Below are 15,763 nucleotides of genomic sequence, written 5' to 3'. Positions count from 1 at the left end.
AGTTCCCATTGCGAACTGCGCAAAGCTGTCTCATTACTTTCGGATCTTTTTTTTTTTTCCCTGCGAGAAGAAAACTTGTCTCTTTCGCGTACGTTCTTTTTTTTAAAGCTCTAGAGATGGTTACGTTAGAGTTATGAGCCACAACAAATCGCGATGTCGAGTACATTTTGAAAACGTATCAACTTCAATCGCCAACGTGTTCAGAACATTTGAAGTAGAAATGAAAGAAGATACAGGGAGCACTAATATTTGATATACCGAACAACGTTAAGCTCACATGCCTAAATCGATGACGAATGCAGTGGAAGCGCTAAGAAGCTTGTTACGATGACGGAAAGAAAACAATAATCATACTAAAACAGCTGTGAAACGAAGAATTTCGAAACAACACGAAGACAGGGCGGCGAGTTTGACTGCAATAAAAGTAAATTGTTTGCGAAAGATGTTGGCAAGGTGGAACTGCTGCCTCTTTTAGCTTTCTTTATCTTCGTCTTTCTTTTTCAAGGCGTACCATACAGAAGCAAGCGAGTGTGGGCTATCAGTTCTGAGCAGCTTCAAGTACACATCTTCAAAGTATTTTCAAGAGGATGTTCCAGAGGGTGCCAAGAAATAAGCCGTGCGCGACTCTATCTAATGAGGTGTTTTTACATCGCACGACCATCTCAGAGCAGAAGGCCAAGAAGCATAGCTTCATTTAAAAGTCGTAATAGTAACAATAAAAGAACAGCGTGGATACGCGGATTACACCGTATTACCGTTAATCCCCTCACTGCCTCCCTCTTTTCGCCCGAACGCCTTATGATCGCGCACATCGCGCATCTCTTGCCCAGATAGAAAAATGGTGGCGTACTGCGCTCACGCGTCACGATAAGGAAGGCTGAGCCTTCTGAAAACGTAAGTTTGGAACAAGAACGAAGAAAGACGCAAGGCTAGCGCGAAAGATAAAGAGAAGATGAAACATCGAGATTGACAAAAAAGTGGGTGTTCTCGGCCTTCTTAATTCCTTCGTCTTTGCCGGTTCTTGTTTTATTCGTTCGCCGAAGCAAGCCGGCACAACCCCGACTCCGTAAATGAGACACATGCACCGCAACATTAGAAACCTGAAGCTAATTGCTATAGACGCGCGACCACTGTGGCGCACATTTTTTTTATTTTTTTTTTTGCCTATAGCTGTATACGGTGCTCAAACGCACCTGCTATTTGTGACGTTGGTTCGGTGCCATTAAGAGGATTCTGGGTGTAGTACAATCCGTTGCTGCAGCCGTCACCCTCGCGTATTTCGCTTTTCCTTATCTCACTTGCATAGAGACATGTCGTCTGATTTCTAGGAAAGCCCTGGCTACAAAAGCCAGGAGAAGCCGTTTTTATCTCCCGGATTCCGTTGTTTGGCTCGCAGCGCTTGTTCAAAAGGAAACGCTTTGCGAGTGGTAAACCTGTTAGCTCTTTCCCAGAAATTGTCTCGCCGTCTGCGTCTCTTTCTTTGTTTCTTTTTTTAAGCTTTGTTTTGCTTCTTCGTAGAACTATAAAGGCGTAGCACATTTCAGCGCGAACCTGATAAGCCAAGGGAAATGTGCCCTGACATATAAATGTATTTGGAAGCAGTGTTCTCACGCGTATTCGAGGAAAACGAATGTTACCTGACAGAGCAAGGAAACTAAATGAAAGGAAAAAAAGTGCTTAACGCATCTGAATAATAGTAGCAAAAGAAAAGCGACTTCATGGACTTGGGCGAAGGTGGTTTTTGTTGAATGCGGGCGGTGAAATCCCAAGAGCTAGAGAATATTGTTCGTAGGTGCTATTCCTTCATAAAGATACTAATATTAACACGCGTTTTCTGCATGTTTTAACCTCTCCGAGTTAGGGTAGCGCAATTGGAGAAAATTGTCTTGGGCGAAGTAATGGCGCTTTTAAACGGGACAAGAAGAAACGACAGACAGGAGCGCTGACTACCAACCATAATGATCATAACTGACTAGCAACCATAATGATCGCATATGAGTACTAGTCGGTGTTCTTGCCTGCATTTTCCTATTAGGTGGCCCCTTTCAAAAGCACTGTTTCTTCCCCCCGAGTAAGTACAGACAAAGGCATATTAGCACACCGTAAAAAAAAAATAAAGACAAAGACAAAAGCACTCACCATTTGTACTTCAGAGACTGTACTTATGCTGATAATCTGCATAGTGACGCCAACTTCCACTGGAACGCCTGGAAAATACAGAAACAGAAGCGACAAACGTCATTTGTGGGGCTGTTTCTAGACCGTGGCTCGCACACGCCGACATTAAGCAGCTGTGACTAAGATACCGCGCACGCTATTAAGTTGAAACGCAGGAGCTGCGTTGCGTGATGCTTATTTGTTGAACCTAAGCAGACAGAGATGTAGCGGAGCGTCACAGATGAGCCACCACGTTCGAGGAGTACTCCGGAAATGGGTACCAACGTCAAAACTTTTCATTTAGAACCTAGGTGTGAGCTATTATTAAGAGTTGATTCCCTTATAAGCTCGTCTTTGAAATTCCGCTGTCTACGACAGGGGACAACTGACTTGACAGAATAATAGTCAATGACCACGAACACAAAAAAGAAGCACACATGGCTCCAAACTCCAGACCGCAACGGAAAGGCGTGATCTTTCAATAAGTAAACGAATATCTACGAATTTCTGTCGCCTTGATGTGGCGTCGACAATTGCTTATCGCATAATTGCTGCTTAGCAACGGGCTGGAAAGACAGAACGACATACGTGAACAAAACCATAACAGCGTATGTTAGAAAACAGTGCGCGTAAGCAGAATTTGCAAAGAGACGACAAAGAAATGTTTACACTGACAGAAATGCATTAAAGTACTCATTGACAAAATAATATGGTTTTGGTCCCAATTTTTTTTTCACGTAGCCAAGAACAGCTCATTCACATGTCGTCGTTGTCCTGTTTAAAAGAAATAAGCAAAAAGCACTAAAACTAACAAACTTTCGTTTTTGCTCTTGTCTACTGAGGCCTGGCACACGTGCTTATAGAGCGGATGCGTTTGCGGAATGCAAAGCACCCTGCTCACCGACTTCTAGTGCACCCACGTCACGCACAGCCGTCAAATCAGAAGCGCCGATTCGCTCGCCATGGCTCAGGAGAAAGCGCATTACAAGCTGGGGCCGCGATGAGGCAACGCATGGCCATGCCGTATACGCGTGCTCCGAGCGCCGTATAGCGCAGCAGCCTGCACAGTTCAAACACAGAAGCTACCGCTAGTTGGCGCTGACGCGCTTCGCAGCCGGCCACTCGACGACTCCATACACAACCGCGATTCCAACTGTAGAACCTCATTTACACGCAGCAACGCACGCAGATATTCGCGAAAGTACAGCAGCGACGCAGCAGTTCCGAGAGCCGCGCAGTCAATGCGAAAAGAACTGTGAACGCTACAGATCGTAGGGGCGTTCCGCAAATGATTGTCCGTGTTTCGTACACAGGAAGCAATGCTCGCAGGGCTCAGCGACGACTGGTGCGTTGAATCCGCTTTGAACAAGCTGTTTCGCCAGAGAACTAATAGCATCGAGCATGTCCAGTGCTTACGGTTGTGCAAACGTAGCTCTGCAACAACGCTAGGTGGATGAATATTTTTTTTTCGGGCGCACTGACAAGCGCATAATTTATTCGAGCAGCCGCTTCAAAGCGCAAACTCAGCGACTAAGTCCGCGTCTTTCAACTTGAAAAGTTCGGAGCGGCTATACGCCTCATCTAGTCGTGAAGCGACAGAACTGTGCCCATTTGTTTCCGAGGATCAAACGGAATCAAACCGGATTAATTTACCAGTATCAACAGCGATCTCCCACGGGAATTTTTTGGTGGTGTACGCTGTTTGCTTTCTTTCCCTTTCGTTTCATATTAGAGCGGGTGATGGGCGGGCGAATAGTTTTGCCACGTTCATGCTAGACAACGAGGCAATGAATTGGAACGGAAGACGAGCATAAGCATCCAATTATTCAGTAAGGCCTCACATAACGCAGGATCTGTCTTTTCAAAGATTATATTTAACACTCTTATATAAATAAAAACTGTTGCCCTTGAAGGCTCATCACGGAATTTTGAAGTGTCCGCAAGCTTGGCTTTATAGCACCCGTGTTAAAATAGAGGTGGATCAAAGGCCAGGGAACGTAATCTCCTGATAAGTCGAAATTAGCAGTTGCATTTACCAGGGCCGTTGGCGCACCTGCACCCGTGAGACTATGCTTCATAGCATTAGGGCCAATGAGAGCAGTAGGGACCTGCCTTCAGGGGAAGTAATCAACTAAAAAAAAGAAAGAAACAAAAGAATTTCTTTGTATCAGCGATAGGCACGCTATCTTGCGCAACTGTGAAAAAGGATGTTACGAATAGCTGTTGCGATCGAGTTAGTTCGTGCAATAAGTCGGTAAAAATGATGCCGCTCTTTCGTTCACGGGTCGTGTTTTGTGCGCAGTATTCTGACACCTTAATTATACAGGGGACAAGGGTGGGGGGAGGGGAGAGGGGGGGCTCAATTCTTTCGGTATTGTTAACAAGACGCAACGTCAGCGAATAGTTGGGGTTCACATTTGACTCTTGCCTTGAGAACTTTCAAGTCACGGCGAAATTCGCTGTATCGGCATTGGTGTTCTCGCGACGCCATTTCGAAAAAATATTTGCCTTTACACCGAAAGCAACGGAGAATAGCGGAAGCAGATGAGTTCTTGCAGTAGAGATTGCCGAACCACCGTTATTCTCTAGTATGAATAAGAAATGTAAGGAAGAAAAAAAAATGAAGCGCCTTTTTGCGATAGCGATGAAACCAAAAAGAGTACTGCGACAGCAGTCGAGGGAGCGTAATTCAAACGGAAGCGCTTCCGTCTAGGCTCAATAAAGAAAGAAAATATTAAAGGTCGCACCGTTAACCAGGAGTACCTCTATTTTAACCAGTGCACTCATAACACGGAGCGGAAAGAAATACGGACAAACCGAAATAAAAGGAGTCGCTTTAAAAGGCAGCCTCCATGTGGACTCAATTTCGATCAAAGCGGCAACTAATATTTTAGTACTCCCTTTCTCTACGATACGACAGGAAACTCAGGAACAACCATCAGACGTATTGCGGGCCATAAATTTTGTTTCCAGAGCGCACTCGGGGAAAGAATCCGGTAGGGAGAACAAAAAGGAAAGCTTCAACAATAGCCGCAGTAGAAAGGCCAGTGCAGCACAGCTGCTGCACCTCGCAATGTCAAGGAAAAAAAAAATTGCAGGCGGTGACGACAAAGAACGTAGAGATTATAATGTAGGAAGCTCGTGTAAATATAGATATGAAGAACTCTTATCAAAGTGCGAAGCAATGAAGAAAGGAAAAAGAAGAAATACCTTGGGCGAAATGTAAGACGATGGTGCATGTTAGAAGGGAAGGAGAAACCACAGCAAAGAAACGTAAAGGCGCATGCGAACACATTTCTTATACCTTATTTTTTTCGGTTATTTTTGCTCCTCACCAATCTGTGCCGAAAGAGCTGCTGTATTGCTTCGCTTTTACCCGTGGGTGGCTCTAAAGTGTCAGCCGAGACTGTCTAGATGGCGAAGACATTGCGGCAATTGGCGAGTAGCAGGGAAAGAAAAGCATTTCCTTTCTTCGCAATTGCAATTTTTTTTTCGCTCAAAAACACGAAAGGAAAAGAACGAGCGCGTGCGAGGGAAAGGGCCGTCTGTGTTTACAAGTAATAGCTGAATTATATTGGAACGAGAGCAGAGATATTTTCCTACTTGTTTTCGCACCATGGACATACGCGAAATAGTAACAAACAAAAGACAGAGAGAGATGAATTAAGCGAGAATCTGGGGCGAAAATGACCGAGCAGAAGCACTTCAGCTATGGTGCAGTTTGAACTGCCGAAATACTATTGTTCATTGAGTCTGCTAGTCTGCTACGGTGCGATATGATTGGCCCTTTGGATGCCAGGCGACAAACACTTCTGTTGTTCGCCGTTATTACTTTCTTGTTTTTATTTACAATTATGTATGTTTGGCTAACTTCTTTTATTTTTCAACCAGTTTTGCTGTTTCATAATTAATTCTGAACACTTAGCGTGCGAGGAATTCCACTCGTCAGTGTACGTGCCTGTGCAGCATGTTCAAAACAGTAACATCGATAGCGCGCTCACTTTAAGTCCAGTTCATAAGCTTCACCTGTTCCCTGTACTGTTTTTGTTTATTTTTGCTTATCTGTGTTCATTCAACCGTAAGATATGCCCAGCTTTATGTCAGCGATTATGTTAGCCCTCACACTCACTATTTGCCTTGAGCAGCCGTGATAAATCCTCAAAACTAGCCTCACAAATCCATTGACCCGCTGACATGGTCATTCGTGGGACGTCTTTGGCACGTTTTTCTATTTATTGCGTGCAAAATTATGCGCAATAAACAAGAGCAAAAGCTCTTCAAGGTAAAGCCAGGACTACCGGGAACGTGTGGTACTCCGCAGGTTACACCTAAACTACCGAGCGCCCCATTTGTAGGCAGTGATCAATGAGAAAGGCAGTGCTGCCTGGTGGATACGAAGGCGCTGACGTCAGGTTTGTATGAAGTGAAGTTGTTACTTCCCTTTGGCTTCTACAGAGTCTGCATGTCGGGTTCCCGTGTTATGCGGGACACAGAAAGAAGTTGCCGCAATATGAGAACGCTGTTGGTTGTACGTCAGAATCAACCCTTACAAAAGTTCCGGTAAAGGGAAATCTTAAGAACCTACAATACCTGGTTCCAACACAAATTACCATAAAGTTCAAGTGAATTAGAGTTCATAACACACACACAAACGCGAAATAAAAATCTAAAATAAGATAAAGTGGCATTGCGTTGAGTTTTTGGCACTCCTCGATAGCTGTTGCAAATGCGAACGAAAAAATAAAGACAAAGTGAGCTCTTAGCCAATGTGGAGGAAGTTAAGTTCGCCGACGAACCTACGTACTGTCAAGCGCTCGCGCTCTTGAACTCGTAACGGTCTGAAACAGAGCAGAGATGCCGTTGTAACGCGTTTGTTTTGAGCTTTGCGCGTGGTTGGGCGAGGAAGAGAGGTAAAGGAAGAAGGAATCACGTTTCGCAGGACGCGAAAAAATAAGCAGGTGCTGGCATGGCTCAGTGCTCTCATTTTCCCGAAGCGTCCAAGTAACGACCTCCCGCTGTTCCGTAAGCTTTGGACGGTGGACTTTATGAGTTACACTTGGCGGCAAATTCTTCGAAGCCTTGCTGCACGATAAACTGTATTACGATCGCCACATCAACGACGCACCTGTCGCTACAAATCATGCCCTTTGCGTGTTAATACTTTAAGACCCCCACACTAGATTATGTTCTATATGATGTATGAGAACATCTCGCTATGAAATAATACGTGAAACATTTACGCACTCTTTTAGTTCACTACTAGGCGTGTTACCGAATTCGCTACCAACGGCGGTGGTTTGTTAATGCGAAGGTCGTAAATAAGTGGGTTGGCCAGAAAAATAAATATGGAACGCAAGAGCGGCGTTGTAACTTTTTTAGCTATAGGGAAACGAAGTTCGCAAGGCGTGCGTGGTTTCTTTGAAATGCCCCGTAAACGGATACACCCTGGGTCCCGCCAATATAGCCACTATCGGTGGATGATTTATACCTAATAAAAGTCAAGAAAGTACAATGCGCCCGATAACTTTTGCCACTCTCGACAAAGCTATAACAGCGAGGCATGCCATGGGCTCGAAAGATATTGGCGTCGGAGCGGCAAATTTATGAGACTATATGCGAACGAGCTCATTCCCAGTGCATTATAGGCTGGCTGCTTGCTTTTTGTGCATTCCTTCGCCTTTCGACGGTAATCAGCCAACGCCCCTGTACTCTTCTTGCCCTAATTACGTGTGCATTAAATTGTACCCACATCGTGTGTGTGAGCGTGTTTTTTTTTCTTTTTCCTTCGTCTTTCAGGACGGATCATTTACTAACCCGAAAGTTCTCTCTCTTTTGTTAGTCCATCTTCCTCCCTCTGAAGGGGGTTCTCTTTTTTGTTTTTGCTGCGGGGAGATGAACTTTACATTTTAATATGCCCCATGGTATTACCGATTGTACGTCGAAATTCGTGTCTAGGCCAAATTCGGTACGACAACGTTAGTACTTCGTCATAACAGTTTCCGTATATTTGCTACCAATTAGATCCCATTCCTACGAACATCTCAATTTCTCGGTGGCATGACTCACGGCATTACAAAGTGATAGCAAATTTATTTATCTGGCAGCATGGTCATTGATTATTTGATTGCTTGATTGATTGATTGATTGATTGATTGATTGATTGATTGATTGATTGATTGATTGATTGATTGATTGATTGATTGATTGACTGAGTTTGACCTCGCAGATGATATATATACATACAGGGGCACTATAGCGAAGAGTTCTGGGGTAATTTCAATCCCCCTAGTTGTTTCATGTGCTTCAAAAATGAAAATTAAAATTTTGGGATTTGCGTACCAGAACCAAGATGTGATCATAAGGCACGCTGCAGTGGGAACCTCCGGATACATTTGGACCACCTGGGATTCTTCAAGACGCACTTAAATCTAAGTACACGAGTATTTTTGCATTTCGCCCCTATCGAAATGCGGCCGCCATGCCCGGGATTGACCCAGCAACCTCGAGCACGGCAGCGTAATGTCATAGCCAAGAAACCTCTGCGGCGGGCAACATGCTTTCTAAATCTCCTTTCTTTTTCTTTTTTTTTTTTTTTTTACAGTCCACGCAATCGGGACGCGGCCGCTGAGGGTGGAACTCGACCACACGACTTCGCGTTGAGCACCAGAATGCCAGAGAGCCACTGGCGAGGACGGTGACTACAGATCTGTGAAACAGGCACTCATGCTGATTAAGGGCAAAGCGAGAGGGAGTGCAAAATGAAAGTATGTGAACGGACGCTTCATCAGGTACACAACAAACGTAACCAGTCTTGATCATGAAGTCTTGATATTGAATACATTTGTTCCAGACATGTAATCTTTCTTCATCTCTACAAAGTCATCTCTTCAAATAGATTCTATTTCATTTATTTACTTTTTTGTTAAATATGTGTTGAGATATTCGCAAACTGGTCGACTCCCAAACTACTACTTTCTTACTAGTTTTTGTAAGACAGCGTTATCTCCAGGCAGCAATGATAAAAAAGGTAATTATTACTTTCCATGCTTAGAAACGTCAGTGCACGAAGTAGTTCAAACGTGGATGTTCGCGCAAATTCGAAAATAATTGAGGGCCGCTTGGCTACCTGCTAATCGATTTTTGAAAGCGCGATGCAATCGCAGACCTTGCTATTTAGAGCAGGCTTCAATAGGCGGAACACGTCGACTGTAAGGACTTTCTTTTTATTTTTTTTTTGGCTTCGCATTTATGGTTGATTCTTGTTTTCTTTTTCGGCGAGACACAGCGAGCTGAAAACAGGCAAAGAAGATCGCTGAGCTCTAATTAGGAAGGAATTAGACTAGGTACTCCCAATTAACTCTAAAGCTCAGCTAAAACTGAAGGACTAGAACGCGCATATACCTAACGCGGATGGCTGTTTTCTACAAAGTCAGCTGAATTCCTAATTAGTGGGCAGGAACAGCTTAACTTGCATGTATTTGCAAACTACGGAATGAAATTTCTTTTAATTTTTGAACAACGTGAAACATTTGCTGAAATGCGATCGACCAGTTTCTGAGAGAGAGAGAGAGAGAGAAAAACGAAGAGGGAAAGGTAGGGAGGTTAACCAAGGACGTGCCCGGTTGGCTATCCTACGCTGGGGAGGGAAAAGGGAAGAACAAATAAGGAGAGAAAAGAAAAATAATAGTCATTCACAATCAGTAGCCGAGGAATCTCCACTATCACAAGCGTTCATGTAATCCAGCGTCCTTCAAAAAACGCAGAAGGGCTTTTGTGGCCTTTTGCACGCAACAACGCACAGGCCATGATCCAAGGACCTTCTGAGAGCGCTCTATTGTCTAGCAGGTTGAGTTTCGCTTGCAAAGTACGTCGTTGAGTGTCAAAGGATGGGTAATTACACAGAAGGTGCTCTATAGTCTCATCGCACCCGTACAAATTGCACGCCGCACTGTTGGCCATTCCCATCAGGAATGAATAGCAATTTGTAAATGCGACGCCGAACCACGTGCGACACAGTAAAGTTGTTTCGCGACGGGAGAGTCCTGGTGGCAGGTGAAGTCGCAAGTTCGGGTGAGCTTCACCAACTCACCAGTTTTTGAAATTTTGGTGCTGTATATAGCATGAGGTCAGTCATCGCATGCGATAGACGGTCAAGACATAGAAGTTGATTCTGGCCCCGTGGATCTAAATTATACCACTGCCAAAAGCTTACATTTCGAGTAGATAATGCGTCACATCACTTTGTAATGTATTACTACAACATATAATGGTTAACATGATGTATACAGCTACACACGGGCTCGCTCAAACTTTTTAACAACGAAATTGAAGAACCGCACGGTTGTAGGCGGCGACGAGATTAAGGAGAAAAAGAGCGCTGCGCTTGGTTTTCTGCTATAAACCAGTTCCACACGCGACACTGATGATCGCAGTTAGCGCGTGTAGGGACAATAAAAAAAAAAAACGCGGTGAACGTACATTGTATAAATGTCACGGTACACGACACTTTGACGCTACTCCGCGGTAAACGGCTACATTTAATCCTACAGTGGAAGCGGTGATAGCTTGCCCGCCCGAGCCCTTGCATCTTGAATAGAACAATACACAGTAAGAGTTGTACGGTGAGGCTATGGTAGGAAACAGGTGGTACAATCGTGACTTATACGACAGCGGAAAAAAGAAAGCACTACAATGACGAGTGCATTGCCCGTTATAGCTGATTAGTTTTGAATTCCTTCTGGTGCAAAGGCACCGATACTTGCATGTTGCCCTGAAATACCTGTCTCGAAGACCAAGCCAAATGTAGTTTAAATATAAGAATGAAGAGTTTGGCGGCATTCGCTGCCACTCAGCTTTAAAGAGTACACTAATAACCTCATCTCGTCAGTCCAGATTATTTAGCCAGTCTTGTAATGTACATTTCTGCAGCATGGTTTCGGCAGGAATCTCGACCGACAGTGAAGTGAGTGATAACTCATATCGGAAGTTCAGGAGGAACGTGGTAAGAAAACTGCCTCTTGAGTGAGGATATGACGTGTACTGACTCAAGCAAGGCTGCTGTAGACTAAGGGAAAGTGCATCCTTAAGGTTGTTTTCTCGTGTCTATATTTCAACCACTTACACTCACAGAAAAGGCGGCCCAACCGAACTAATACACCCTTTTGAAAGGGTAACTTCTTGGAATTGCACCCAATGTGTGTCTTGCCGAAATGCACATTCCGCTTTATTTTCACAGCGATACCTTTTACTCTCTGACTGCCTTAGTCTTTCGGACGTCCTCACCCGCCACGGTCGCTTAGTAGCTTTGGTGTTGGGCTGCCAATCACGAGGTCGCGGGATCAAGTTCCGGCCACGGTGGCCGCATATCGATGGGGCGAAATGCAATAACGACCGTGCACTTAGATTTAGGTGCGCGTTAAAGAAACTTAGGTGGTCAAAATTATCCCGGAGTCCGCCATTACGGCGTGCCTCCTAAGCAGAACGTGGTTTTGACAAGTACAACTCCATAACTACTACAAATAATTGAATGGGACGTCTTCCAAAATAATCCCGAAGCATCTTGCGATACGTCTATAAAAATTGGTAAGGAAAAAAAGCAGCCGCTAAGCCCAGATTTCGACTGTTGCCTTAAAGAGTGCCAGTCAGAAGTGTCACATATCCATTGCACCACTTACAAAACCGCATGGAATAATAGAGCCCTTTAAGATTACATTAACGCCTCTAGCTGCTTTGATAGGTGGCCACTATGTTTTTGAGTCATAATTAATCCGACGCTGGATCTTCTGCATGCGTCTCTCCTCCATTAGGTCGTAGACGAATTTGGTGCGCCTGTACCTTCGCCCCGTGTAACGGCGAATTGCTCGAAGCCGCTCCAATTCTGCCTAAAATTAAGAAAATTTAGAAATAGGCCTAAAAACTCTAGTGGCTTTTTGAACACCGTCGTTAATTAGCTCCTCGATGTTGCCAGGTAGATAGTGCTGGATCTTTTGACAATTCTCCATGAGCAACGTGTATTCAGGCCAGTACAACGTGTTGAAGAACTGTGGTAGGGTGCGACTTGCGTATGCCGTCTATTTTAACATATGTTGGAACGTGGTCACTACCATGCATTTCGTTGTCCGGAAACCATTTCATATTGGCACAGAGGCATCATGAAACAAAAGTTAACTCCAGACAGCTGCTGTATGTCAGTCCCTAAGATGGAAGACTTTCTGTGATTCTCTTGATCCACATAAACACCTGTCACATATGTGGAGAACGTTACGCGGTCTTTGAACAACACCGAAACAACGGCACCCCTTCAAATACCTGGCTCTCTGCCAAGGTCGCCGAGAAATCGACGTGACGAAGGACTTCTGTTGGAAGGTTGCTGGTCAGCCGTCCTTTTTCCCCGCACATAGTCCCCGTGACGTTCCAATCTCGCGGGATTCTCGTATGGACAATCTATTTTCCATTGAGAAATTGCAAGCGGTGTTGGCAGCGTTCAGACGTTCCTCATCACCTGGGCCTGACGGGGTGTCATACGCAGCTCTTGGAAACCTCTGTCAAACAGTCCGGCATGCTCTTCTAGACGCGTACAAGAATTCATGACGTGAAGCAGCGGCTCCTGCTGAATGGAAGTACAGCCGCCTTGTGACTCTGCTCAAGCCAGGTAAATCACCCCTAGACGTGGCGTCTTATCGTCCCATTGCTCTGGCCAGTTGTCTAAGAAAGGTGATGGAGAGGATGGTACTGACACGTCTAGAGCGGTATCCAGCAGAACACTGCAGTATGTACCCTGATGCTATGGCAGGCTTCCGACGTGCACGCTCTTCTATAGACAACGTCATAGATCTTGTGTCGTCTGTTCAGCACGAAAAAAGCCTAATGAGACTGTCAGCGGCGATGTTCCTGGACGTTAAAGGCGCTTATGACAACGTAACCCATCGAGCCGTACTGTACGCCTTGGGCGATGTCGGCCTAGGTGGCCTTGTTTTTCGATGAATATTCAGCTACTTGAAGGACAGGTCAATCTTTGTGGAAACAGAGGATGCTGCGTCATCACAATTCAACATCTACCGTGGCGTACCACAAGGCGGAGACTTGAGCCCCACTCTATTTAAACTCCTGTTCATCGACTTTGTTCATATTCTTCCGCAATCCGTCCAGGTGTCGATCTATGCACACGATATATGCATTTGGTCATCAGGAGTGACGCGTCCCCAGGTGCGCGCAGGACTTCAAAAAGCGGCCACACTAACATCAGGTTATCTTAGAGCCCGAGGTCTGGAGGTGTCCTCCGAGAAGTGATTCATGGTCGCTTTCACGCGCAAAGTAATGAGACCACACGTTGTCAGAATTATTGGACAGCCTATTATCTACGAGAAGGCGCACCACTTTCTAGGATTGATAATAGATCGAGACCTTTCCTGGAGTCATCATGTCTCCTACCTAAAAGGAAAGTAGATAGCATAACCCATGTGCTCAGATTTCTTGCAGGAAAGTCATGGCCTGCGTCTGTGAGTGCGATGTTGCAACTCTACAACGCACTGTTCCTGGGTATCCTACGCTATAGCTTACCTGTACTGGGTGGGACTGGTAAGACCAAGCTCTGTGTCCTCCAGTCTGTGCAATCTCAAGCTCTGCGAATATGTATTGGCCTCCCCAGATGTGCATCCACGGCAGCAACAATAGCCATCGCGCATGGCCACCCCATCGATATGTATGTTCAAGGTGACGCTTTAACGATGCCTATCATGCACTTCGCCCGACTTCTCTCGCATCATCTCGCCTCCCTTCCTGCCACTCTAGCTCGTTCAGTGTTTAGCAGGATTATGGCCGCCGACCACGGAACATTACCGTGAAGCTGCAAGTGAAGTTGCACCCTGCAGCACGACCATCTCTACCGCTGTGGTGCCTGGATCTACTCCAGGACCTTCTGGTGATACCCGGAATCAAAAAGAAAACGGAGATGTCATCTTTCGCCCTCAAACAAACCGCATGGAACCGCATGCATGAAAAGCACGGAGAACGCATCCACGTTTACCCGGATGGTTCTATCTCCTCCAAAATTTCAGCTGGAGCAGTGGTAATTCCCGCAAAATCTGTCACCATCAAATTAGAGACGTCTCACATTGCATCATCGACGGCTGCAGAACTCGCAGCTATGCGTGCTGCTCTAGAGTTTATTGGTCACAAAGCATCACAGTCATGGTCCATCTTTTGTGACTCGAAGGCAGTTCTCTAGTGTCTGCCGTCTCCGTTCAAGCACGCACCTAACGTGCAATTATTCAATTAGTCGCAGACATCCGACTACTCTACCATCACGCAATCGACAAGGGGCACAACATCATCTACCAGTGGATACCTCGTCACTGCGAAATTTCGGAAAATCTTAGTGCGGATGACGCTGCCCGATTGGCCCAAGATGGTGCCCATATTATAACAATGCCACTGTCAAGAACAGATACAGCCACAATTCTTCGCTCCCTCGCACGCGAGCTTACGCAGACTCTGTGGAACACCAGTAAATTCACGAACGCACGTCTTCACAGATTGTATCCATGTCTGCAACTCCGTCTTCCCCAAGGGTTACCACGAGCGGAAGGAACACTTCTGTGCCACCTGTGGCTCGACGTGGCGTTTACGAACGCTTATTCCTTCCGCATTGGAATGGCCGACAGCCCTACTTGCGACAGCTACGGCTGCAAGGAAACGATCGAGCACCTCCTCTGTGACTGTCCCAGTTACAACGTGCCAAGAAAAGTGCTCGCGACCGCGCTCGAAAAACTGGATAATCGCTCTTTCACAGAAGAGAAAGTTCTACGACACTAGTACAGACGGGTTCCAGCAATCAAGGCCTTAAGGGCTCTGTTCAAATGTTTAAGGGATTGTGAATTGTACGACCGTCTGTGAATTTTGTAGCGCGTAGCAGCGCATTATTGTGTGAATTTTTCTGATTTTTTTCTCATTTTGTTTCTCTTCTTTTATTCTCTTTACCCCTTTCCCCAGCAGAGGGTAGTTAGCCGGTACTTACACTGGCTAATCTCCCTGTCTTTCCTCCCCGTCTTTCTCTCTCTCTCTCTCTCTCTTAAGTCATAGTTCAGTTTTTGTGTAAATCAGAACTAAGATGAAACAATTCAAGCGAAGCTAGCAGTAAGATGTGAAAGGCAGGAAGGTGAAAAGAGGACAAAGTAGTTATGTCTTCCCACTTTAGTACCGGGGTGCGCCACCTCCACAATAACTGCTGTGTAGTCATTGGTATTAGATTGCTCCGTGTGCACGTTCAAACACTTATTCCAACGGACACTTTATGAAACAGCGGCAGGTTTACTGCGCATAATACCGCGCTGGTCCCGATGCTACACCAGAAAGAACATGCGCCTAGGATTGGCTGACTCGCCATGATTCGCTGACAATCTACAGCTGCTCTATAATACAACACCGAGCTGAAACAGCCTCACGAAGCCCGTGGTGAAAAGCGAAAAGCTTGGTAGGAAAAAAAAAAGACAAAGCTGTTTCTCTCCACTTCACCACCGGGGACATGAAGTAGCACGTTGACATTCATAGACTATCTTGATCACATGGCGTACTCGAACAATGACTTGGCGCAAACCGCCGGAAAATA

At 45.5% G+C, this 15,763-nt stretch overlaps 1 protein-coding gene across 2 annotated transcripts in view; it reads right to left on the bottom strand.

Moving 5' to 3' along the window:
* Window positions 1-15,763, bottom strand: part of Rdl (Resistant to dieldrin) — a 229,627-nt gene that overhangs the window by 149,058 nt on the left and 64,806 nt on the right. For both annotated transcript variants that reach the window (XM_055073792.1, XM_050184372.2), the window contains exon 3: window positions 2,140-2,207. In XM_055073792.1, coding sequence (XP_054929767.1) covers window positions 2,140-2,207 — 68 coding nt within the window. The remainder of the gene's footprint in view (window positions 1-2,139; window positions 2,208-15,763) is intronic.

This window comes from Dermacentor andersoni, chromosome 4, assembly GCF_023375885.2.
Source record: "Dermacentor andersoni chromosome 4, qqDerAnde1_hic_scaffold, whole genome shotgun sequence".
Classification (NCBI taxonomy): Eukaryota; Metazoa; Arthropoda; class Arachnida; order Ixodida; family Ixodidae; genus Dermacentor; species Dermacentor andersoni.
The sequence above is the reverse complement of the archived record's forward strand: the minus strand, read 5'-3'. Positions and strand labels throughout refer to the sequence as shown.